The sequence below is a fragment of the Urocitellus parryii genome, chromosome 13 (genome assembly GCF_045843805.1).
Source record: "Urocitellus parryii isolate mUroPar1 chromosome 13, mUroPar1.hap1, whole genome shotgun sequence".
Taxonomy (NCBI): Eukaryota; Metazoa; Chordata; class Mammalia; order Rodentia; family Sciuridae; genus Urocitellus; species Urocitellus parryii.
Genome location: NC_135543.1, coordinates 18143090 through 18170310, shown reverse-complemented (window position 1 = coordinate 18170310; position 27221 = coordinate 18143090). Strand labels below are relative to the sequence as shown.

At 33.2% G+C, this 27221-nt stretch overlaps 1 protein-coding gene across 3 annotated transcripts in view; it reads left to right on the top strand.

Annotated features, from left to right (window-relative positions):
• Wdr7 (WD repeat domain 7) overlaps window positions 1-27221 on the top strand; it is a 326163-nt gene that overhangs the window by 129886 nt on the left and 169056 nt on the right. For all 3 annotated transcript variants that reach the window (XM_026393174.2, XM_026393173.2, XM_026393172.2), the window contains one exon: window positions 22004-22117. In XM_026393174.2, coding sequence (XP_026248959.1) covers window positions 22004-22117 — 114 coding nt within the window. The remainder of the gene's footprint in view (window positions 1-22003; window positions 22118-27221) is intronic.

Sequence of the window (27221 nt, the reverse complement as noted above, 5' to 3'; positions counted from 1 at the left end):
CTGTATCCTATTATTTTGAAGTCATTCTCAAACACAAAATCACATAATTTATAAATTATTTACAAATATCTATTTGTATCTTAAAAGATAAGTACTCTTTTAAAACAAACAAAAATATTACAAGACCATTAGAATGGCTAAAAATTAAAAAAAAATTCTTAATATTATCCAATAACTCAGCATTTACATTTCCCCAGTAAGTTTTATAATTGTTTTTCACAGTTCATTTATTTAAGATTCAAATAAAAATCCATATATTACATTTGGTTGATATATTTCTTAATATTTCTTAATCTGTGGAATTCCTGTCCAACAATCAATCAAACAAGCAATCATCTATTTTTTTCTAACCCTTTCTCCACTCGCCTCCTTTTTTGTGTGATTTATTGTGGAAGAAATTAGGAAGTTTGCATTATGATACTCTTTTTCTTCCTTTTAATTCACAGCAAATCCTGACATTCTGAATTCTACCATGCCTTCTTTGTTAGCTAACAGACTTGTCTAAGAGGATCTTACCTTACTATTTTGTACCCTGAACTATATTTTAGGAAAGCCAGAACAAAGATGAGGTAACTTATAAAAATTTTATTTATCTTAGTATAAGTGTAAGTTCATGGATTGAAATACATTTAGGTTTGATCAATTTTAGTAATTCTTATCATTGTCCAAACTGTGATCACATCAAAGATAGATCTGATCTATCTGTGGTCAGTGGGAGCCTCTTCAGTTTACTTCTGAATCCTTTTGATAAGGCTGTTCTGGACTCCAGTAGTCTATTTGCTGACAGGATAGTTTGTGCTCGCCTTGTGCATTTCCTGACTCAGCACTGAATCGGCTCACACAGGAACCTTGATCCTTTTGGTGGGAAATGGTATCTTAAGATCACAAACAGTGCTGGTCATGTTCTCGACATGTGCTCATTCATTATTGTGGGGCTTCTGATAGACACATACATATACATTTGCATTTGGATATAAAAGTATATAGAATATTTGAGTTATGTTGATTCTTCCCATGAAGTGGAGGCCTAGAGATTGTTGACTTTTATTTCATTCAGATTACATCTGTGTCTACGATCTCTTATCGTCTTGTTTCTAAATGATATCTATGTAATTACTCATTTGCTTTTGTCCCACAGTATACATCTAATAGTTCAGAATACCACCAGCACTACCACCAACGTGATCACTAAAAATATTGTGTTGGTATCATTTGTGTTTTTTGCTTGTTGTTACTTTTTGCAGTTCTTTTCTTTTTTAGGGCACAAACTACTAGAGACGAACAATTAAATTACTATAGTGCTTAAGTTGTTGGGAATGACTCCTCTCTTTGGTTACATCACCAATTTGCTACACATCTATGTTCATTTGTCTCATTCTTTTCATTTTAATTTCCCCTTCCCCTTGGTACCAGGGATTGAACCCATGACACTTAACCACTGAGCCACATCTCCAGCCCTTTTTATTTATTTTTTAATTTTGAGACAGGATCTTGCTAAATTGCTTAGGGCCTCACTGAGTTGCTGAGACTGACTTTGAACATGGTCATCCTGCCTCAGCCTCCCGAGCTGCTGGGATTACAAGTGCTTGCCCCCATGCCTAGCTTGCACTAGATATTTTAGTAAAATATTTAAAAAATATTACCTCCTAGGTTGCTAGGGTTATAGGTGTGTGCCACAAAGCCCATCTTAATTGCCCTATTTGAAAGTTATTTGTAAGGTTATGTAAGGCACTCACATGATTTCAAAGCCAAGGCGCAAAAGAAATTATACTTAGAGGAATTCATTTTCTATTCTTCCATGTACCCTTTATTCTATTCCCTTTCTCTCATTATACTTCTTTTTAGTATAGGAGTTATATTCTTGTTTCCTCTCTTTAAAAAATAATTTCAATCATGATAAAATACGTATAGCATAAAAATTTACCATCTTAACCACTTTTTTTTTGGTACTGGTGATTGAACCCAGGGGTACTTATCTATTGAGCCACATCCCCAGCCCTTAAAAAAAAAAAAATTGACACAGAATCTCAGTAAATTGCTTAGGGTCTTGCTGAGTTGCTGATGCTGTCTTTCAGCTTACCATTCTCCTGCCTCAGCTTCCCAGATTGTTGGGATACTGGGTGTGAGCCACCACACCCAGCCCATTGTAACAATTCTTAAATTCACATTTCTATGTGTTAAGTCTATTCATGCTGTTTGCAGCTACTCTCCACAACTTTTTCACCATGGAAAACTACAACTCTGTATCCATTAAATAAATTCCTGTCCCCTATCCTCTACCCTAACCATTGGAACCATCATTCTGTTTTCTGTTTCTATGATATGAGTTGACTACACTTCATATATCATGAATGTGAAATCACCCAGTATTTGTCCTTTTGCAGCTGGCTTATTTCACTAAGCATAGTTCATCTATGTTGTAGTGTGTGTGTCAGAATTTAGACTGAATAATACTCCATGTGTCTGTATTTATTGCATTTTACTTATCCCTTCATCAGTTAATGAAAATTTGGGTTGCTTCCAAAATGGAAGCTTGTAGATAGTGTCTAGTTTTCCAAGCATGTTTGTTGAACTGACTGTCCTCTCTCCTTCCCCCCGCTTTTTTTTTTAAAAGCAAATGCATGTTTATCGATATCCCTCTTTTCTCTAGATAAATAGTAACTGCCTAATATATTTACCTAACTTTTCTCGTTTAACGTATCCTGATGATTAGAGCATTTCCTATCCCTCCCTTTTCATTTTGTTGGTGGACCACGTTTTATTGAGTAACGTTTGAATTGGTGGACATTTGAGTTGTTTCTCGTCTTGGAATTGTAGATATGGCTGCAGTGAATAGACCAGTTCTTATGTCTTTTCTCGTTTTGATAGGTGTGTCATGGATACATTCCTAGAAGTGGCTGTGCTGAGTTTTAAGGATAAATGCATGCATTATTCTGTTATATATTGCTCAATTCTTTGTTGTAGGCTTTGTACCATTTTTCATTTTGAGCAACAATACATGTGAAGACCTGTCTCTCTACCTCTTTCCCAGTGGAACACTGATATGCTTTTGGAATCTTGTGGTTATTATAGGCAAGAAATGAAATCTCATTGTTTTTCTTTTATTGCTGGGATTTAGGATTTTATCATATGACTGTGTTTTGAAGATTTTTTCAAAGTAGCAATTCATACCTCTAGCTCAGTTGTTATTGGGATTAACCCTGTATCTGTGGTGGAAGATTAAAATATTTTTTAATCTGCCATATTCTTATTTTGCTTATGGTGTTTTCTCTCTTGTTTCAAAGTGAGGACAGTTTTTCTTGTTATAGGATTTCTCCATATTTTCGTCTAATATTCCATTTCTACTTTGTTTTCCTAAATGACAGTTAGAATTGGTTCTGCTTAATGGTATGAAGAATGGATTATTATTTTTTTCTTGTGTGGCTTATATCTGGTTCTCTTAAAAATCAATTCTATATGTTGTTTCTGTATGTAGTTTTATGTATTTTGGGGTCTTCCATTTTGTTCCATTGGTCTGTAGCTATTTCCTGAATGCCCTTCTTTTTTGAGGGTTTTCCTGGTTTATTCTTGCTCGTTTGTTTTTCCAAATTGACTTTTTAATTACCTTATTTAGCTCTGGTAGGGGGACTCATCATGTCATTTTTTTGTGGGGATTTGTTTAATTAATAAACTTACTTAGGGAAGACTGACATTGTTATAACATTAACATCCTGACAAGAATAGGATAGGATAGCTTTCATTAAAATCCTTTTTGTCTTGCAGGAAATTTAAATTTTTTTCATGCTGTTTTGGACATTTGTTAAGCTTTTGCTCAGGTAGTTTATTTTTCTTTGTTAACTCCTTTCAGTTACTTTTTGTTTATGTATATGAATGCTATGAACTTTTTGATAGTTCCATAACCTGATATTATTATAATTTTTTTACTCCTTGTCTACATTTTCCATTTATTCTTTTGAGTTTTTTTCACACATACAATCATATCATTTGTAAGCGGAGACGGTTTTGCCTCTTCTTCTCAATTGCTATGCCTCTCACTGCTTTCTCTTGTTCAGCTGTATTAGCCAATATCTCCAACATAGTGTTAAATAGAAATTATAAATAATAAGATATTTATTATAAAACACCGATGACATAATGAGTTTCTGTACATTGAAGGTAAAATTTTGTAGTTTGAAATTAAACTGAATCATTTAGTTAACTCATTGATTATATTTATAACCAGAATCATACAGATTACAGGATGTATGACATTCAGGTAATTTACATAGAGATGTGATTTGTCCCCTGTAATTCTCCTGGTCAGGAAATTTGTGGGAATGCTTTGCACATGGCACTTGGTGCCTCATATTCTGACAACTAACGTGTTTTGCTGTGAAGTTTTATTTCTTCTTCACCACCATTTGAAAGTTTTAGTTATTACCATTCCAGCATAACCCCTCCCATCTCCTCACTTAGGTAAATGCCTGAGTTTGGGGAAGTTAGTTATTTTCATTTAAAAATGAGAGTACCTTGAACTGGAGACATGAGTTCTTTAAAGCAATTCTTTAGTGCTGGCGTTTTTCGGTAGAGTAGTTAATCTACTTTTGTTAATCTTTACAAGTTTCTTTAATGATAATTTATTTATAGTAATACTACACTTCTTTTCCTGGCGTTCTAACCCCACTCTCATCCACACAAGACTAGGGGAAAAGATATAGAGTTCCAGTCTAAGAGCGGCTGCCTCCTTTACACACTTATTTTGTTCTGTTTTGTTGTTTGTTTTTTGAGGTTTGGGTTTTTTTTTTGTGTGTGTGTGTGTGGGGGGGAGTTACTGGGGATTGAATCCAGGGGCATCTAATCACTAAGTCATAGCTCCAACCCTTAAATATTGGTTTTTTAGTTGTAGTTGGACACAATATCTTTATTTTATTTATTTATTTTATGTGGTGCTGAGGATCAAACCCAGGGCCTTTTATGTGCTAGGTGAGCGCTCTACCACTGAGCCACAATCCTAGCCCCACCCCAACTCTTTTTATTTCTCCTTTGAGACATAGTTGCTTAGGGTCTCCCTAAGTTGCTGAGGCTGGTTTTGAACTTGTAATACTCCTGCTTTAGCCTTTGGAGCTCCTGAGATTACTAGTATGAGCCACCACATCTGGCTTGTTCTGGTTCTATTTGTAGAATGGGATTTTAAAAAATGAAACTTTATACATTTTAATATCTCTGTTATGTTAGTACTTTCCTGGCTCATTTTTCATTCTTTTATAACTTTATTTGCAAGCTAATTCTTTAAAAGCTCTCCCAGAGGCAATGATTGGTGCTCCTTTAGTTAATTCAACTTTTCATTCTCCTCTAAATCATTGGTTAGCTATGAATAGTCTTTAAAATGAATTGTGAGATTGAATCAGTGTAATGCAGTGGAATCGTGATGTGCTTCTATAGATGCATTATGCTCATTACAGTATATGAATGTCTGTGTCTTCTGCAGATTGTTTCCACTTTGTCATGTTTCCAGGCTGAAGTAAACATATTTCATGCACCTGCTTACCCAGTTTTCTCTGAGGCTTACCATTTTGCTTCTTTCTTTATATTCCATCTATGAATATATATTTACATTTGGAAGACATAATTTGTATTTCATTCTGATCCTGAAGCTACACAATCTTCATAAAAATAAATATACCTGGTAAACAATCTACTGAGATCTGTCCTTGGGACCATGGTTCAGGACTTTGGTTTTTTGTCCCCAAATGGCTTAGCATAAAGCCATTTGCAGGCTCTTAATAACTATTTGAGTAATAGAATTCTTATAATGCCATTTTGTTGCTCAGGTTTTTCTAGCATTGACCAAAAGAAGCTCTTTGGAGTTGGCTCCAGTGTCAATTTGATATGATCTCATCTTTTTAAAAGGCATTTTCTGATACATGTTCTTTGCTCATCTTGTATTTTCTCTGCCCAATTCCTAGACTCAGCCATTTCAAAATGGCTAATTCTTTTTTAACGAAGGTATTAGAAACTAAGATCTGGGTGCTAGGCATGCTTGCTGCTACTGGGGTTTTGCTGTTTCTAGATCATCTCGGTGGGCAGAACTTGGAAACAAATCTGTAATTACTTCAAATTTCTGTGTGTGTGTGTGTGTGTGCGCGCGCGTGTGTGCAGGACGAGGAGAAAAGTAAAATCAAACTTAGTTCATACTCATATCTCCTGTTTTTATTCTACTTCACTGGATTCATTCTGGTCTTCTCCTTTTGTTTATCTTTATTTCTTTCTCTGAATATGAGAAAACTGACTCTCATTATCTACCATAGATTTATTAATAATTCTTCAATCTAGTAGACACAAAAAGTAACATAGAATTGCTAACCCATAGCCTATGAGAAGCCTATTTACCAATTAAAGTGCAGTATGTATACAGTTCTTTGTTTGTGTTTAGGTTTACATTAACCTATCTTTTTTCTGGACCTGTTTTTCCAACATTTTTTAGGTCAACTCCATTTTGCCTTATACCCTTCAGTGAGGTTAAACCATACATTTGTAATTCAGTTTAATAAATCTGTCAGAGTCTGCAGTTCATTCTGGATTGATTCCCCTATTCATCAGTTAATTCATTATTTTCTTAAACATTTATGTTCAACAAAGTTTACTATTTGTGGAATATAGGTCTTTATGTTTTGACAGATGGGTGGAGTCAGGGATCTACTACCACAGTGCCATACCTTAAATTTCCTTGTGTAGCTTCTTTGAAATTAGCCCCTCTGCCTTTGATCTCTGGAAACCACTTACTGATTTTTCATCGTCCTAGTTCTGCCTTTTCCAAAATTTAATATAAATGGAATCATATGACATGTATCTTTCTGGATTTGGCTTCTTTCACTTAGCCTAATACATTTAGATTTGTCCATATTATTGCATATATCAATAGTTCTTTTTTTTTGGCTAAATAGTGTTTCATTATGTATCTGAACCTAAGTTTGTTTATGCTTTTGTTTATTTAAAGACATCTGGGTTGTTTTCAGGTTTGGTTGATTATGAGTAATCTCTCTCTCTCTCTCTCTCTCTCTCTCTCTCTGTGTGTGTGTGTGTGTGTTTGTGTATAAACATATATGTGTATGTATACAAACACATACATACACACATATACAAATAAATGTTATAAATAAATCCATAGTTAGTCAACTCTTATTAGTGTGATAAAAAGACCCATCAGGAAAAACTTTTAAGGAGGAAAAGTTTATTTTGGCTGTTTTAGTGCTTCAGGCCATAGTTTGTACCCAGTGTATATAAGAACATAAGAAAACAATGTTGGCCAACTTCTTAGTTCTGGGCCCAAGATGAGCTGAAACATCATGGTGGAAAAGAGGTGTTCAGTTCATGACAGCCAGGAAGCAAAGAGAATTCTGCTGACCTAGAACAAAGTATAAACCCCTAAGGCACACCCCAGTGACCTATTTCCTCCAGCCACACCCCCACTGCCTACCCAGTAATCCATTCAAATTATTAATCCACCAATTAGATTATGGTCTCTTAACCAATCCACTTCACTCCTGGACATTATTCCATTGTGTTACAGGAAACCACAAGCCATAGTATGTAATTTTCAAATATACAAATATATTTGTATTAGATTGTTATTATAGTTATACTCAATATATAACTACTATATCTATTATAGATAGACATATATAGTTTTATATTTGTAGACCTATATATCTATATCTATATCTATATCTATCTATCTATCTATAGATAGAGAGAGAGAGAGAATGAATTTGTATGAATTTAAGATTTAAGTTTACTTGAACAAATAACTAGGAATGGAATTGTTAGGCTGAATGGAGAAGTGTAATTGTAAAACATCTGCCAAACTCTTTTTCAAAGTACCTGTATCATTTTGCATTCCTACCAGAAATGAGTGATGCTCATCAATGAAACATCCTCACCAGTTTTTGATATTTTTAACTTTACATGTTCTAGTAATTATGAATATGTATCTAACATATTTTCATATGGTTATTCATATATTCCTTTTAGGTAAATGTCTGTTTAGATTCTTTGCCCAGTTTTTCTTCTACTGTGTCATTGTTTTCTTTTGTTCTTATATACACTGGGTACAAGTCAGTACTGGTATATATAAAGCAAATATGCAATTTGAAAATATCTTTTCCCAGTCTGTGACTTGTCTTTCACCCCTTCAGTAGTGACCTTTATGGTGCATAAGTTAAATTTTGATAAAGTTCAATTTATCAGTTTTTCTTTTGTGGCTCAGGACTTTGGTATTATGTTTAAAAACTCATTGGTAAACCCAAGGTCATGCTGATTTTCTCCTGTATTTTCTTCCAGAAATATTATAGCTTTATCTTATGACTTGATCTTTTCATTTATTTATATCTGCAAGTAGCATGACTTAGAAAACATGTGCTAAGGAAGAAACAAGAAAGGATGCTGAATTGCTCAGGGCCACACTACTATGCTAAATTGCTCAGGGCCACATTGCTAGGACTGATTTTGAACTTGTGATCTTTCTGCTTCAGCCTCCGGAGCCACTGATGTTACAGGGATGCACCACCACACCTGGCTAGATAAGATTCTTATTTATTTATTTTCAAGTCAATCACTCACTGCGCATGAATAATTTAAAAGTCAAAAGCTTTTCTGTGTATGTATGTATACACATCAGAAAATAATATATTTGGCAGTCAGAGATTAATTAAATATTATAATTTTTTCAAAGTTTTAAGTGCCTTATGTATAAACAGGTATCATAAAATGTTTGGAAATGTAACCAAAATGGAGGGAAATGATGTTTAATAAAAAGTTCATAATGCAATAGATTCACATGGACAAAAAGTAAAAGTTGAAGTGAAGTACTTCCTTGGAAAAACTAAAATAATAATAAGGAAAATAGTAATAACAAAAGCATGGTAGTGATATGAATGAATTAATATTGCTATTTATTGAGTACTTCTTACTACATCTCAGGCACTGTGGTAAACTCAACCTCTTATATCTATCATTGAATATAGTGTACAAAATGTCATTGTGTTTGATCTTGTATTCATCAGGTTGTATATAGGGCAGCCTGACTGGATTGCCAGAAGTTTCTGCTTTTCATTGATTATCTCTGTGGGACATCTGGCAGTTTAGGTTAAACTCTCAGCCTTGATATTTGTTGTCATGTAGCTGCTTGTGGCTTTATCCAAACTAATCCCAAACTATTCTGGTCACCAGAAAGAGAAATGATGTAATTATCCTATGACTCCCCCAATATTTGGTATTAAAATTCTTGTTTATTGTCATTGCAGAGTCAACAACCCTAGTAGCCCTGTGATGACATTTACCAATTACTATTCTCAACCTACCATCCTGGAGCCAGGTGTCTTCCTTAAAGAACATCAACATATTCCTTCTCTGCCTCAGATTTTCTGTTAGTGCTGTTTCTCTCTCTTTCCTGGGGGCTCTGACATCTAGTGTCCTGTCAGCCCTCTTTCCCACCTCTCCCCACACTTGTTTTGTTCCTGCCACCTAGTTCTATAGATACTTCAGGGACTCTTTACATAGGCCTTTGCCCTTTCTTCTTGTGATTTTCTTCACTTAGTAGCATTCCATCATAACTTCTACCTCATTCAAGATGTAACTCAAATATTTTCTTCTCATGAAATTGTTTCTTTTATGTTCTTTTTAAAATCCCATTCCAAGAAGAGTTCATTGATTTTTCTTCATATGTAAACTATATTTTCACTTATGTATATATAAATCTGTATTCCTCATGTAGCTATTAGTTTTTCTAATGTGTAAGTTCTTGTGCTACCTTTCATTTTTATCCCCTTTGCTTAACATAACAATCATTCCGAAAAAGTTAAATGCATGAAATATACCCTCTATGTCCTTCCTTATGTGCTGAGAGTCCCCCTTTTGTGTTTTATCAGGAAAAAAAACTCTTGACTTTCTTCCCATTCGTTTTCTTTATTTAAAAAAATCAAGATGAGGGATTTTCAAATATTCTTTAGAAAGCAGTTAACTATTCTTCAAATGAAAATGTGTGTATATATGTGTGCATTCACCCACTATACACAGCCATGTATAACGAGGTAAAGATGGGGTTCTCTTCTAGGAAGTTCCTAGGGCTTCAAGAAGTATGGTTTCAAAATCACTGGCTTCAATTGCTACCTCAATTCTGGAGCCTTCCACGTCATTCTTTATATTGCTATAGAGGAGATTTTTTTCTAAAACAAATCAAATTAAAGCTATCTCACATTTCTCCAATGACTCCCATAGCCTCAGCTCACGTGTGAGCTTCTTGGCACCTGAGATGGTGTCTTTTCCTCCTTGTGTCTCACCTAGTTTGTGGCTGAGACACAGTTGCCTGAGTGCAGCATGAGTGTGTAAGACAACGTGAGAACTCTAGTGGCTTTGCTTTCCTCAAATTGGCAATGGCAGCCTCTCTCTTATTCAGATCCCTCCCGTCCTTTAGCCTTACCCAGATCTCAACATCCCTATTTTTAAAACCTTTAGCCTTAGCAGCCTCCATCCATTTTTCTTTCTTTGACTTTCAAGGCTACTTACTGTGATTGTAAAGGAGAACACACTTAGTGTACTGTGTGCATTTAGTACACTGTTGTTACCACTTGGTGGTGTAACTTCGGCCAAAGTAATGCTAGCCAACAGAAAAAGGAAAGAAAATCAGGAAATCCAAGAAAGTTTAAATGTACCTTCTTTATATGCAAGAGGACATACATTGCACAGTTCTGAGATATTTAATTTTGCTTATAATTGGGGTTTATTTATTCATTTATTCATTCATGCATTCATTCATTCATTCATTCATTCATTCTGGGGATTGAACCTAGGGTGCTTTAACACTGAGCCACATCTTAAGCCATGTTTTTATTTTATTGTATTTTGAGACAGTGTCTTACTAAGCTGCTGAGACTGGCCTTGAACGTTTGATTCTCCTGCCTCAACCTCCTGTAATTGGGGTTTTCTAATCAGCCAGAGATTAAAATGTTAAGAAAGAGTATGTCAAGGCAGTTTTGCTTTTGTTTTACAACACTTTATAGGTTGAGTACCATAAGTCTTGGCTTCATTTGTTCTTTTGAAGCCAAAATTAAGTCAGCTCATGGTCTGTGAATCAAACTGAAATCTTTGGAAATGTACCTGGAGTGAAGCAGACTTATTAGATATGATTTTTTCCCATAGATCATTTTCAGATTCTGTTTGGGAAGAGAAATAATAAAGCTTTATGCTCTCACATTAGTATTCTGTTGATGTAGTACACTACCTGTAGTTTCTATTCTTTGTGTATTTTTTCAGTAAATATGTTCATTTTGCTGCTTTCAGAATTGGCTGTAATAGCATTTTATATGAAAGCAGTTATCTGAAAAATATTCAAAATACTAGTTAGGAAAAGATGTATTTTATTTTTAAAAAATAACCATCAATCCTCATATTACTAAACAATTACTATATTTTTATTCAGGTAGACACTTTGCTTATTTTTAATTACCCTTATATTTCTTTAATTGTGTTGTGCCTTTAATTGCATGATGCCTTTAATAAGCTAACTTGTTTCTAATAAATTGAAATCATTTTCATTCAGCATAAGGGATAAATAACTTCACCGTTTCCTATAGGAAGTCGTTTCTACAAGACAACATCTATAGTGTTCTATTTTATATTTTTGATGTTACCGCAGAAGGAAAAGTGGATACTGTGTCTTTAATGGAAAGCAAAAGGTTATCTTTCTGTGGCCTTTGTGTGTATGTGCTGATGTGGAGGGAGGCAGCCAGACAGGCAATGTGTGCAGAGAGACTAGGGAACGGCTGCGGATCGATACAAGTGGTGTGAAGTGAATTAATGTGAGGCAGGCCGTCTGTCTGTCATAAGGATTGTGGGGAATGTGGGGCAGTGTTGGTCAGTCACTGCAGAGATCTGCTTTCAATAAATCCCAGCCTTCTGCCTGAAAAGAAACTGTGGATATTCACGTATTCCCTTTCTTATCGTTAAATTTTACTTCATTCAAAGTAAATGTGCACATCAAATTATTGCCTCCAGTGTCCTTTAATTGGACCACTGGAAAGCCACAGTCGTGAGAAACTGATGAAACAGAAATACCTGCTTATTCTTTTGGACACATTTTTCAGTCTCCATGAAAATCTATATGATTTTGAGAAGGAGAAATATAATTTTTATATTTTGTGTATTTTTAATTTTAATCCTACCAGTATTATCACTTCCCTCTAACCTTCAATAAAATAATAAAATTATAATGAACTGATGTGGTTTTATATTCCAATATTGGATAAAGTGCTGTATTTTACATTTTACTATATTAAAATCTTCATTTTATCCTCGATTAGCAAGTTAATCACATGGTGCTATAGAAGTCTCCCAAGTTCATAATATTTATTATTACTTAGATCTTATTAGCCAGTTGGAAAAAATGTTTATAAAGGTAATATGTAAGCCTGTGAAAGGTATGAGTTTTATAGTAATATATCTGATTTTACTCTTGAGGATAGTTAAGTGTAGTTTTATACTGTTAATTTTATTTTAAAGACTGCATTTCCATATTTTTATTTTTTCTAAAATGATTAAAATCTTATATATAAATGGACGATTTTATGTGTATAGGTCTCTCACAGTGCAAAGCAACCTAAGGATCTGGAATCAGGCTGGTGTAGAGATTTTCAAGTAGTCCCTCCTGTGACTACCAGCCACAACCTGCCTCTTCCTTCTTCTGATCATGTCCAGACTCACTCAGACAAATTTTCTGTTCCATTTTTCTCTTTTCCCTCCAGATTCATGGTCTCTAAAAACAGTATATGAAGACATGTTATCTGGTGTAACAGTTTTTCATTTTTCATTTTGTGAAATCTGGATTTGGGGACTTACTCATTTTATAAGGAACGTCTTTCCATTAATTTATATTATCTCTTAGTATTTCTTTCCTCCAAACATTTCTTTTATCTACCAGTAATTAATATTTAAATAATATAATTTATATATTATCTAATTTTGTGGGATTGAAGGTATTCTAATTTTGTACTATTTAGCCTATATTTGTTGAGCAATATAAGGTATTTGTCACTGCCAAATATTTTGGGGATACTCAGAAAATAAGTCTTCTTAGATTTTATAGTGTAATTTGACAAAATAGCTTACTTACATCAAGTGCATAAGAAAATAAGTCTTGTATGATTAATTGATAGAATCTTGTTTAAGAACAACAAGAAACTGAAGTTTCTACATAAGGATTTTCTTTTTTTAACATATAATTATTTTTATACTTTTATTTTATTTATTTATTTTTATGCGGTGCTGAGGATCGAACCCAGGGCCTTTCATGTGCTAGGTGAGTGCTCTACCACTGAGCCACAATCCCAGACCCTCTACATAAGGATTTTCTAAAGATACTCTTTCTATATTTCCCAGGATATTTTATCTTTTTTGATAGTAGATAGTGAGAAAGTCATTTTTATTCTTTGAAAAGCTTAGGCTTTTCATATCAGGAAGAAAACAAGATAATTTTTCTTATTATTGTTTTATAGAAAATAGTATGGTATTCTGGCATAATCTTCAGTTCTCTTTCATGACAATGTATATTATCTTCTAAAAGAGCTTTTGAAAAAGCAAGCTCATTGAGATATAATTTACATATAGTAAAAGTTGCCATTTTTTATTTATAGTTTATAGTTTGCTTTAAACAAATATGGATAGTCATGTCCCCACTTCCACAATCAGGATATGGACTATCTTCATCCTTTTAAAAAATTTCTCTACCTCTTTACAGTCAACCTTTTATCACACCCCCCTGCCCCTAGCTTTCTCTCCTATCGTTTTGCCTTTTATAGAATATCTACATTAATATCTATAGACTTTAAGAGACTTAAACAAACACATAACTGTAGTGATTAGATAAAATCAAGTTCTGGTTTAGAATTTTTAAAAATGTCCTGTTATTTTTTTCTTTTGTAGATAATGATTACTTAGAACCATTAAATGATGCTTTTAAATAGTCTTTTACCATAACTGTGTGGTTAAAAAGTTTAACATGAAAACCATGAATCACTTTCCAAAAAAAGCAAGCTGTTAAATTTGTTTTGATTGAGCTGTGACATTTCAGTTTGAGAATTGAAAGGTAGTTGGTCTGTCCATTCTCAGTACTTCTTTTTTCTTTTAATTCTTTTATTAGTGCATTATAGTTTTACATAATATTGGGGTTCATTCTGACATTATCATAAATGCACAAAATATAATTTCTTCCACTTTAAAACCTAGTACTTTCACTTTCTCTCCTCTCCTCCCTCCTGCTGTTCTCCTTCCTCTATTCTTGTGGTCTTCCTTCTATTAATTTATAGTTTTTAAAATTGGTGATTTTTATATGTACATAAAGGTGAAGTTAACTGTGGTATATTTATAATATGTACATAGCAAAATTTGGTCAATTTCATTCTACTGTTCCTTCCTTTTCACATCCATCTTCCCTCTCTCTTAATCCCCTTTCTGAACTCCACTGATCTCCCTTCTATTTTTATAGGACATCCCCTGCCCTTTTCCCCCCTTATTTTGGTCTAGCTTCTGCATATGATATAAAACATTCAACCCTTGACTTTCTGAGCCTGGCTTACTTCACTTAGCATGGTTTCCATTTCCATCAATTTATCAGCAAAAGCTATAATTTTACTTTTTATATATGAATAAAGTTCCATTGTGTATATATACCACATTTTCTTTATTCATTTACTTGTTGACAGAAGTAAATGAATAAAGAAAATGGGATGGTCCTATGACTTAGATATTGTGAATTAAGCTGCTATAAACATTGATATGCTTATATTAAGTTACTATAATATATTGATTTTAGTTCTTTAGTAGGTAGTACATCATGACCAGATGGGTTTCATCCTAGGGATGTAAGGTGAGTTTGACATACATAAATCAATTCATGTAGTTCATCATGTAAATAAAGTTAAGAACAAGAATCTCAATAGATGCAGAAATAGCTCTAGACAAAATCCAGCACCCATTCATGTTAAAAGTACTGAAATAACTATGAATAAAAGGAATTTACCTCAGCATTGTAAAGGCTATACACAAGAAACCCAAGGTCAACATCATACTGAACATAGGAAAACTGAAAACATTCTTTGTAAAATCAGCAACAAAAGAAGAATGTCCGTTTTCACCACTCCTATTCAACAGAGTTTTTGAAACTCTAGTCAGAGCAATAAGGCAAGAAAAGGAAATTAAAGGGATACAAATAGGAAAAGAAGATTTCAAATGTTTTCTGTTTGTTGATAATATCCTATATCTAAAGACCCAGAATATTCCATCAGTCAACTTCTAGAGCTGTCAAATTCAGCAAAGTAGCAGAATGCAAGATCAATATATAGAAATCAGTCACTTTCCTATACTCCAATAATGAATCTGCTGAGAAAGAAATCAAGAAAACTATCCCATTCATAATAATCTTTAACACAAACAAAGAACAAACTTGGGAATAAACCTAAATAAGGAGGTGAAAGACCTCTACAATAAAAACAGTAAATACTGAAGAAAGAAATTGAAGAAGACTTTAGAAGATGAAAAGTAATACACCCATGTTCTTGGATATGCAGAATAAATATTGTCACAATGGCCATAGTACCAAAAATTTTACACAAATCAACTGAGTCACCATCAAAATACTGACGACATTCTTCACAAAACTAGAAACTAGTTCTGAAATTCATTGGAAGAATAAAAGACCCAAATAGCTAAAGCACTCTCAGTACTTCTCACCTTTACTATATTATATAACACACTGTGAGTCTTAGGTAGTTGGTTACCATCCTAGGGTCCAGTCTGATGAGAGTTTGGACATTTAGCTTATCTTGAAAACATGAACTATATATAATTTTTAAGTAACTCAAAATATCCATTTACTGATTGGTAACAAGATAAAAGAAATTGTGACTGTGAAGATTAACAGAATGAATTACAGATGGTTCAAATCAAGAATATAATTCAATAGCTGGGTGTGGTGGTGCATGCCTGTAATCCCAGTGGCTCAGGAGGCTGAGGCAGGAGGAACATGAGTTCAAAGCCAGCTTCAGCAACTTAGTGAGACCCTAAGCAACTAAGCAAGACCCTGTCTCTAAATAAAATATAAAAATTGCTGAGGGTGTGGCTCTGTAGTTAAGTGCCCCTGGTTTCAATCTGTGGTACAAAAATAAAGTAATGAAAATATTTTAAAAACATAATGCCTTTTTTATAAAAGAAAATACTCATGGTGAATTTTGCTTTCTTATTGTGTATATATTCTATGTGAATCTTTTTCTTTTTTCTCTTCAGCTTTATGGCAGGAAAAAGTACCCAGAGGGTATATGGAAGTGTCATGGGTGCCTAAGTTGATCTGGAATGTTTGAAAATCAAAACTTTTTACAACTATATTGAGATATAGTTCACTAAATTCACCTTAAAATTCAAAAAATTTTAGGTTAGAGTTGCATAGTCATCACCACAATCAATTTCAGAACATGTTCATCACCTCTAGGTGAATCCCAGTACTCATCGGCCCCACTTCTTACTCCTTGCACCTCTCTCAGCCCTAGGCTAAATTGCTAATCTACTTTCTAAATCAATAGAATTGACTGTTCTGGACATTTCATATAAATGGAATCATATAATGTGATATTTTGTGATTGGCTTTGTTTACTTAACATAATCTTTTTAGTGTTTATGTTATAACATGTAAGAGAAGGTCATTTCCTTAAATTGGCATATAATATTCCATTTGCATATAATATTTCAGTTTACTACTTATCAGTTTATGACTATTTGGGTTTTGTCTACTTTTTAGGCTTGTGGATAATAGTGGTGTGATTATTGGTGTACAAGTTATTTTTGTGTATGTGGACATATGTGTTCATTTCCTAGCAGTTGTTGGGTCATATGATAACTTTACATTTAATGTTTCAAGGGACTACTGGACTGCTTATTGTTAAGTTTTGAGGGTTTCTTTCATAGTCTAGGGACTAGTCCCATTCGGGATACCTGATTGTTGGCTAGTCTATAGATTTTCTTTTCATCCTCTTAGCAGGGTCATCCTCTTGCACAACAGAAGATTTTTAATTTTGATGTCTACTTTGCCATTTTTTTCCTTTTATGGATTATATTTGGTAATAAATTTAACCATAGATATCAAAGATTTATTCCTAGTTTTTCCCCTAATGCCTTTGTAGATTTATATTTTGCATTTAAGTTCACGGTTCATTTTTAGTTAATTTTTACATAAGATGCATGCTAAGGTTAGGATATATTTTTTCCCCAAAGGCTCACGTATTGGAAATTTGATTTCCTTTATGGTAGTTTTGAGAGGTATACCTAATGGGAAGTTATTAGATTACTGGGGTGTCTTTGGAAGGAATTAACCTAATTCTTATGGAATCCCATTTTCTTGCTCTGGTTTCCTGTACCACCATGTGACTTTTCCTTGTGTGTACTCCTGCCATTGTTACACTGTTTACCATCTATCAAGGAGGCCCTTCCCAGAGTCCAGCCAATGCCAGCACCATACCCTTGAGCCTACAGCTCTGTGAACTAAATAAATATCTCTTTATTTTAAAGTGCTCATACCTAGATATTTCATTACAGTAGCAGAAAATGGACTAATAACAACTGTGAACCTTAAGTCAAGTTTCTTTCTTCCTTTTTTTGCCTATGGAAGTCCAGTTGCTCCAGCCCTTATTATTAAAGAAATAATATTTCCTTCCTTAATTTCTTTGCACCTCTATCTAAAATCATTGAATATACTGTGTGTGTCTATTTCTGGGTTTTTGATACTGTTTCATTAACTCATGTCTTCATCCCTCGGTCAAAGCCTTTAATAACTTTATATAGTAAAGCTTTAGATTCAGGTAGACTGACTTTTTCTATTTTGTTCTTTTTCAAAATTGTTTTATTCTAGTTTCATTGTCTTTTTGTATAATTTAAGAATAATTTTATCTGTAACTCAAAAAAAGAAAAGGAAAGAAAAGGAGGGTGGTCTTGCTGGAATTTTAACAGGAATTCCATTAAGTCTCTGTTACTAGTTTTTGGAAAGTTGACATGTTAGCTATTCTAATATTCTAATCTATGAATGTGGTGAATTTCTTCCTTTAATTTATTTAGATCTTTCTTTCATCAGTGTTTTGTACTTTGAAGTTTTATGGTCAATATGCAAATTCTTTGTATGTAAGTATTTCAGTCTTTTAAACTTATTTTTTAAATTTGTCCATTTGTTCAATACTAGTATATAGAAATAGAATTGATTTAAATTATTATTATCATTATCATCATTATTTTTGGTACCAGAGATTGAACCCAGGAGCACTCAACCCCTGAGCCACATCCCAAGCACTTTTTAATTTTTATTTTGATACAGGGTCTCACTGAGTTCCTCAGGGCTTTGCTATAAATGTTCTATCTTATATTCTGAAACCTAGCCGAACTCACTTGTTGGGTTTTTTTTTTTTAAGATTTATCTGTGATTTTCCATATAAACAATCATTTTATCCTTAAATAGGTTTTTCAGGGAGAGAAAACCAGTTGATGAATGGACAGATAACTAGCTAACTAGGTAGAGAGAAAGAGGAGAGGGTATTTATTAGGGGATTGGCGCATAGAATTGTGAAGACTGAGAAGTTCTACAATAGAAGAACTTCTACAGGGAAGCCAGTCTCCCAGTTCAATTCAAGTCTGAAAGCCTTTACCAGCTACCTAGGCATCTCTGAATCAAGTTACATTAACATCTAGAATTAGCCATCACATAGGGGCAATTTGCACTGTCTTTTCAAGCTGCATGTTTTGTTTCATTTTATTGTTTTGTTGCATTGAATGGAACTTTGGTACTCAGTTGTAGTGAGAATGGACATCTTTGCCTGTTTCCTTTGTTTTAGTTATACATGGATGCAATATCATTACTTTTATTTATTTATTTATTTTTTGTTTATTTATTTTTATGTGGTACTGAGGATCAAACCCAGGGCCTCATACGTGTGAGACAAGCACTCTGCCACTGAGCCACAACCCCAGTCTTTCCTCATTCTTTATCATAGGGTGAAAGTATTCAGACTTTCACCTTTAAGTATAAAGGTTAACTGTGTGTTTTAAAATATGTGCTCTTTTATTAAGCTGAGGAAATTTGCCTATATTTTTGTGTTTTTAAAGTTATTTTTTCTTCATGCTTGTATGTTAAATGTTATCAAATAATTGATATTATGTTATATTTTTTCTTTAGTCTTGGATTATATTGACTGATTTTTGAAAATTGGACCAGATTTGCATTTCTGAAATAAGCTCCACTTGGCTATATGTACAGTTCTCTTTTTTTAAAAAAGAGAGAGAGAGAGAGAGAGAAAATTTTAATATTTATTTTTTAGTTTTCAGCAGACACAACATCTTTGTTTGTATGTGGTGCTGAGGATCAAACCGGGGCCACACGCATGCCAGGCGAGCGCGCTACCGCTTGAGCCACATCCCCAGCTCCTACAGTTCTCTTTTTATGTGTGAATTATATTTGCTTATATTTGCTTAGAAATATTTACAACTACATTTATGAAAGTCTGTAGGTATTTTTTTTTCAAAAGATTTTATAGCCCTTACTTTGTTTAAGGGCTTTATGGCTCTTCTTTGTCTAAGCATCTATCAAAGAACAATTTCAGTTTAGCTTTTCGTCTTTCAATCTCAGATAGTTTAAGATGTATATGATTTCTCTTTAAATTCTATCCCAAAATACTAAATACTCTCAGTTAGGTACCTGCCTTGCACAAAACAGGGACGCAGTGGATAGATAGTGTTTAAATTAAATATTGTATGATTACATGGTTTCTCATGAATACATTGTTATGTTCTGGAATACCTTCTACCCTGCCCACAAAATTTCAGTCCCCATAAAAGAACTTGGTGGTAAAAGGATATTGAGGTTTAACATCAGGAGACCTGCATCTCAATCCTAGTTTCTGCACCAAGTAGCTATGTTGTGTTGAACGATTACTTAGCCTCTCTGACTAAATAAGATAAATGGAAATTAATTTGTAAATATCTTACAAAATAAACCCCCACTTTATTTCATTGAATATCCTGTTTTAGGAAAGTACTATTAATAGTGATTGCTGTTATCCAAACTGTTCCTTAATACTTTTTTCCTGTTTCTCTGATAATTTTCAACATCATTAAGTGTTAGCAAAGAATGAGACTAAGGTATTTCAAAGATTTATGCTTTGATTTAATTACATGGAAAAAGGGATCTTTGACTTTGTATTTAAACAATGCCTCTATTTAGGAATGTGGTATTCGCCTTTCTACCTTTTCTTTGTGACTGTTCTCTACTGGTAGATATCTTTAATTAATAAATCATTACTATTTTTCTAGTAAATCTCCTTCATGTTAAAATTTATCTTAGAAACCCACCAATGAAAAATGCTTCTGTAGGGAGAGAAGTAGAGTAGAGGAAGGGGCTGGCTGGGGAGGGAGAGGAGGTGGGACAGGCGAGGACTGCAGAATACACGACCAAACGATGCTATGTGCACATGTGAATATATCACGGTGAATTTCACTTTTATTTTTACTATATGATGCCCTAATGGAAAGATAAATTAATGGAAGAACAATAGAGTAAAGGAAGGGGACCCCGGGAGGGAGGAGATAGTACTGAGCAGTGAAATGAAGCAAATTACGCTATATGCATTTATGCTTATGTCACAGCAAACCCCAGAATCATGTACAACTATAATGTACTATGAAAAAATGCTTCTTTAAAGTAGTTTTGTCATTTTCCATTCACCAGGGATCATTTTTTAGTAGTGGTCTTTTTATGTGGCTGGTTTGGTTTTTTAGGGGTACCTCTGACCAAGTAGTGATGCTGACATTATGTCTTATTCTCCGTATTAAATCATAGGGCTTGGCACTGCTTGGTGGTAGGTCCAGCTCTGAATCATTCATGGTGGTTCGTGACCAGGATTTCCTTTCTTGATGTCTTTTTTTCTTTTCTTAGTAGAAAAGAAGCCCTTGAATATTTACTTTGTTTGGTTTTAAAATATTTTATGAATCCTGTGTGGGCCAATAATAAATTAACTCTCAAGAAAAATGGATTAGAAAGTTTAACTCCTAAAGCAGCTTAAAAATATATTTTTAGTTAATGTGGTGCTGAGGATTGAACCCAGTGCCTCACATGTGCTAGGCAAGTACTCTACCACTGAGCCACAACCCCAGTCCCTGAAGTAACTTTTAGTGGTGAGATTTTTTAATATTCCATAATTGAGTAATACCTGTTGATAATCATGTGAGTACATCCTACTATCCATTGCCAGATTAGAAATAATATGAGAGATGCAAATTAAACACAAATATATCATCAAAAATAGAAAGAAGGATATGAAGGACAAAGACATTTGTGTGCACTGGCAAATTCTCAGATTTTTTATAGAATGGAAGTTTTGTCCCCTGGTCTCTTTTCCTTGCCTCCTTTCAGGTAGTTTCTGTCAGTGTGATGCTATCTGACCTCATGTGTAATTCCTTCATAGAGGGACATGTGACACTCTTTGGGGGCCTTGCATTTCAGGTCTCTTTTCTTAGACTGAGGGGACAAATCCCTTTTTTGTCATCATCCTTTCTACCTAACCCCTGTCTCATGAACAAACTAATGTCAAAGAGGAGCAAATGCTTTAAACTGTCCACTTTCTAGGTTGCATAATTATGTTTAAATCCGTTAAATACTTTTGTAGCAAAAACATTGATGAAAAAAATCAAGTGGACATGTAATTTACTTAAGAATCCGGTTTCTATTTCTCCTGGATCTTGGTTAAAAGTACCACCCATGTACACATATACATGTAAATGAATAGAGCACATGTGAATGTTTTGCTTATTGATTTGTATCTCTTCCATTTTGGTAAATATATTGTATCTCTTTAAATGTATTATATTTGAGTTCAGTAAGTAAAAAGCTTTAAAAGTTTCTTTGCATTTTTAAAAAATGAAACCTGGTTTTTCCTATTTGTTTTAGCTGGAGTCACAGCAGAAGCCATGCAGACTATCACCACTGCTCCAGATGCCTCAGGGTCAGAAGCCAAAGTCCAGGAGGAAGAGCATGACCTTGTGGATGACGACATCACCACTGGTAAGCGTGGGCATCTTTAACATAATTTGTTTGGAGCTATTGCAAAATGCTTTCTAGATCATTTATTTTGGGACTAAATATTCTTAAGAAAAGGATGGAAACATATTGATGGTATATTTAGTTTTGTGAAACTTTTTTTTTTTAATCTTAGGGTGAAAATAATTGAAATTGTTTATTTGGTCTAGGTTGCTCATTGTTGCTTTAACAGTGAATCTGCTAGATGTGCACTTGATTCTCTGAGACTTTTTAATTGAGAAACTGGATCATTACTAATGCCTGGGAACATGTGGAGAAATATACGCAACCATTGGGTTATGAAAAGTTTTGCAATTATAAGGCACACTCAGGAATACTGAAGTTGTAATAACAATACATAAAATATAGGCTTCATAAGGAAACTTATAGAATAGAATTAAATGCTGCCCTTTAAATTTATTTACCCTATGTGGATATTGAACATTTTTATCCATATTATCTGTCATGCAGCCAATCACAAAGTAAATTTTAGGAAACTTACACGTAAGATATATGGATATATTTGAATTACTGAATTTCTCTAATCATTTACTTCAGCTTCTTTGAATGCAGAGGATTAAAAACAGTCTGAATAAATAGTATTATTGGAATTAGGAATACTAAGCTTATTTTGGTGCAGATTAAAATTTAAAATCTATCTAAAATCTATAGCCTGTGCCACTCTTACAAGTAAGTATTGCATAGGTTGGCGATCATCTAATTTTTGATACAAAATAACCACCACCATGTATTAATGTATTTGTGTCCAGTAAGTAAAAAGCTTTAAAAGCTTCCATTCTTCTTTTTTTTTTCCATTTTTTAAATTGTGTGGTGGTGGTTATTACTTATTAATTCTTTTTAATGTATGGGTTCTTTGATGACAGATATCATACAACTTAATTATAAGTGATTTCATGAACCACCAATATTTGTGAAATCATTTAGTGTTTCCTAATTATGGGATTTGTTTTAATAGCTACTTCATGAAATTCGTTTGAATTTGCAGATTTTTTTAACTAAGACATTTTTTTACTTCTTGTTTTCATTGCTTTTTTCCTGCTGCTCTAGATAAGTTTTGTTGTTATATCTTGATTTCTGTAATTTCTTGATTTCTGTAATTTCCTGTAATGTTGTTAATAACCTACTTTAAAAAGTAGTTTTTTAAGTCATTATAAAAAAATTTGCTTTTGCAATCGTAGGTTAACTCTATATTCTGTAATAAAAGTTTAATTTTTTGAGCAGTCCAGTAAGCATTACTAATCAGTACCCTGAATTTTTAAATTATATATTACTACCAAATTTATGAGGTGACATATATAGCACATTACTGTGTTCTTATTTTATTGTTTTAAAAATCAACAAGCTGAAAAACACAAGCCTAGTTGAAGTTAATTAATGCTGCATATATTATATTTTAATCTGTAAGAGATTTGGTTAAACATGTGTCAATGAATGGCTCTTGTGAGTTGATTTATTCACTTCCTTCCATGGGTACCAAAAACATCCATGTTTACTCTCCAAATAATTTAAATGACTGAAATAGGTTTCCTTAACCTGTGTGAAAGTAGGTAGCATGCTGCAGTTGGTGGGTCGTTCGGCTTACCTTTAGATTATGTGACTTGATTAAGCTGTGGCGTAGATTTTTGTGAAGCTTTAGAGGAATACCATATTTCTTTTTATTGACTAGAATCCTGTATAAATTGCATTACGAAAAATGTGGTAGATGTGATGGGAAAAACCTGTCTCAAGCACAATAATCTTATTCTGGGATAGCCGGCAGTGCAGAGTATGAGTGCTACAAAAGGAAAACTGACCATTCTAGCCAGCCCCGCCAAGAAATCCTATTCGTTTTCCAGTTATTTAGAAGGAATTGTCTTAATATCTCTTCGTAAAATAACTAGAAATTATATCATGACAGATATTTGCCTATATCTTGAATGAATTCTTATTTAGAAACTTTTTTAGGTTAATATGTATAGTTATATTCATTTTGTTTGTGCAATAATCTGGTACTTGATTATATTTCACATTTCAATTAGTATTTTGATCAGATCAAAATTCTAATTGAAATGTGAAATATAATCTAGTGTTTTTGCTAAAGGTAAAATAGTCCTTTCTGGAATGTTTCTTTTGGCTGAGAATGAATGAAGTCTGAATGCTATCTTAGGATGCTGGCATCTGAGCTGAGCAGTCTTTGTTGGTGTTTGCTGTGTAAAAGTGAAGAAGCATAGATAAAGCTGCGTTGGTGTTGCCTATGATCAATTGGAACTAATTAAATTTATTTGAAATGAAGAGTCTTAACTGGAAAAGAACAGTGGGAAAAACTGGGAGGAAAAAAATTGAGTCTTGATTGAGACAATTTAAACCTTAGCCCTGTCATTTAAAAAATATGCTGCAGCTTCTTTCTATATCTTTCTTTTTAAAGCTAATATCTATTGATCGGCTCTACAAAGTAATGCCAGTGTACCTTGGTCAACACACTCTCAGATTTACTTAGCATTACATCTTAAGGCTCATCAAATTCTTTCCCCAACCACATGTTTTAAATTATATATCACAGATGTTTTAGCCATTTTGGTGGATTAATACTATTTTTATATTGAAAAAATATTAAAATCTATTACAGATTTTTATATTGTACACTAAGCATGGGAAATTAACTTTATTTTTTAATGAAATTGCTTCATATTTTGCTAAATTCTGTATATTTAAAATCTGTTTTAAAATTTTCTGTGAACAATATTATTATAAATATAAGATTATTTCTAGATTATTTGTATATTCAGAGTTATAAGCATATTACCCTATTCCTGTGTTTGCTCTTGTATGTCTACTTTTATATTTAGCATTATAACTTGAAATTTGAATAGATAAAATGTGTAATCAATATTTGTAAATAATGTGTTCTTATTCACATTATGATATTAATAGGACACAATGATATTAATGGAGTAAATCTCAAAAAATGACATACATAGAAAAGATTATAAAGTAATCATAGTCTAATTTTATAAAAGTAGACCTTTATGTGATTTAATTTCCCTTTGTATAGCTTTCTTCACTGTATAAGATGGCATTTTAATTAAGGATGAAGGGGTTGGGGATATAGCTCCGTTAGTAGAGTGCTTGCCTGCATGCACAAGGCCCTGGGCTTGATCCCCAACACCACACACACACACACACACACACACACACACACACATACACAAATTGAGAATGAAACAATAGTATAGTTCCTTCAGATGTTATGTTAGAATAGCCTTCCCATAATTTCAGGATAAAAATATTTTTAGAAGAATTTCATTCATAAACCTGCATGTATTCCTTTAAGAAAGTCACTGTAGTCTTCTGAGGGTCATACTTCAGTGTCCTGCCTCTTGTTCAATATTAGGAAGGACACAGACTGACCATATAACAGTGATAAAGGGTCAGGAGTCACTGACATTGTCAAAAATACAGCTTGTTCCAAGATCAGCAACTAGATAGTTGACAGATTCAACTGTTTACAACAAAAGCAGGAATAATATATGGATCTAAATGGATCTGTTGGCTGCGTTTTACTTTTTGATGCATTTTTTGGTAAAATCATAATAATTATGTATATTTTATTACTGATTTAAGTGAAAAATATGTCTCTTTTACTGATTAATAGATGCTCAGAAAATGCATTTTGCTATGCTGTCTGTTTAGTGCTTCAGAACTCTTGCCTGCCTGTGTGCCCCAGTTGCTTTCTGCACATGTGTTATTTTAAATCTAATTCTTAGCAGATATGTATTTTACTGATTTAAAGTTTATATTTCTTGGAGGATATCCTATTTAAAGGTGAATATAGTTTTTTATAAATGTGCCTTTGTTTTACTTTGGCTTGTAGAATCAAAGTTTTTTGTTGTTGTTGTTTTGTTTTGTTTTTATAGGAAGAACCTTAAAAATCTTAGAGACTGTTTTAGTGTACTCTTTTTTTTATTCTCAAATAAATTAATGTCACTCCTTAGTAAAGAACTTACATGATTGGTGCCTAGTGTCATAAAACATGTTATTTGAGCTCTCAGGTAGACTGTGTGAGTAGAATGATTTAATGTGAAAAATGTAGCAATGGTTGAAGGTAGTATTACTGTGTATGTTTTATTCTTCCTATTGTGTGGTCATCTTAGTGCCCATACAGTCATTCAGTAAAGATATTTTGAATAGTACCAGACACTGTTTAGGATACATCATGGAATAAAATAGGATCAATACTTTTCCTCATGGAGCTTATATTCTAGTTGGGGGAGGTACACAAAAATAATTAGAAGTAAATATACAGAATGTTAGGAGATGAGACATCTATGGAAAGAAGAAAAAGGAAGGATAAGATAAATTGGATGTAATATCAATTTCCAACTTCTTTTGTATCAAGCATTTTATACTTTTTACAAAATTGCTTTGAAACAGACACTAGCATGTTCCTAGACATGCAGATGAAGAAAAAAAAACTCACAGAGGGAACTTTTATAGAAAAGATGCCACAGTTGATGGTGTCACAGGTGACCTTTATACTTGTTACCATTATACTTATTACTTTGCGGGATATCCACCTTATTTTTCAAAAATCCAAATTTTGTTATTCTAAATTTACACCAAGAAATTATCTCCTTTAGAAAAAGAATCATCATGTATTCATCCTAAATAATTTTTCTTTCTCTGTATTATTTTAAATATGGAGTAAGAAAATATAAATTAAAATATTTCTTTATTTAATGTTTAATGCTTTGCCTTAGTTATATAGTAACAAGGATAAATACAGTACTTCTAAATATGGCATTTGAGAGTTTCTGACATGAATTTAAAAATATAGCAAATATGCTGCTATATACAACTGACACTCATTTTCTTTTCCCATATTTCTTCTTTGGGTGATTTACTTTCCTTGTTCTTTAGTTTCAAGTACAGCTAATGATTTTCAATTCTCTATTTGCAACCTAGGCTTCTCTTCTCAATACCAGATTCATATATCCTCCTTTTGTCTGAATGTCCTGTAGATACTTAAATATGAAGTTCAAAATGAGTTCATGTTCCTTCCTAAAACTCATCGCCTTTCATATCTATACCT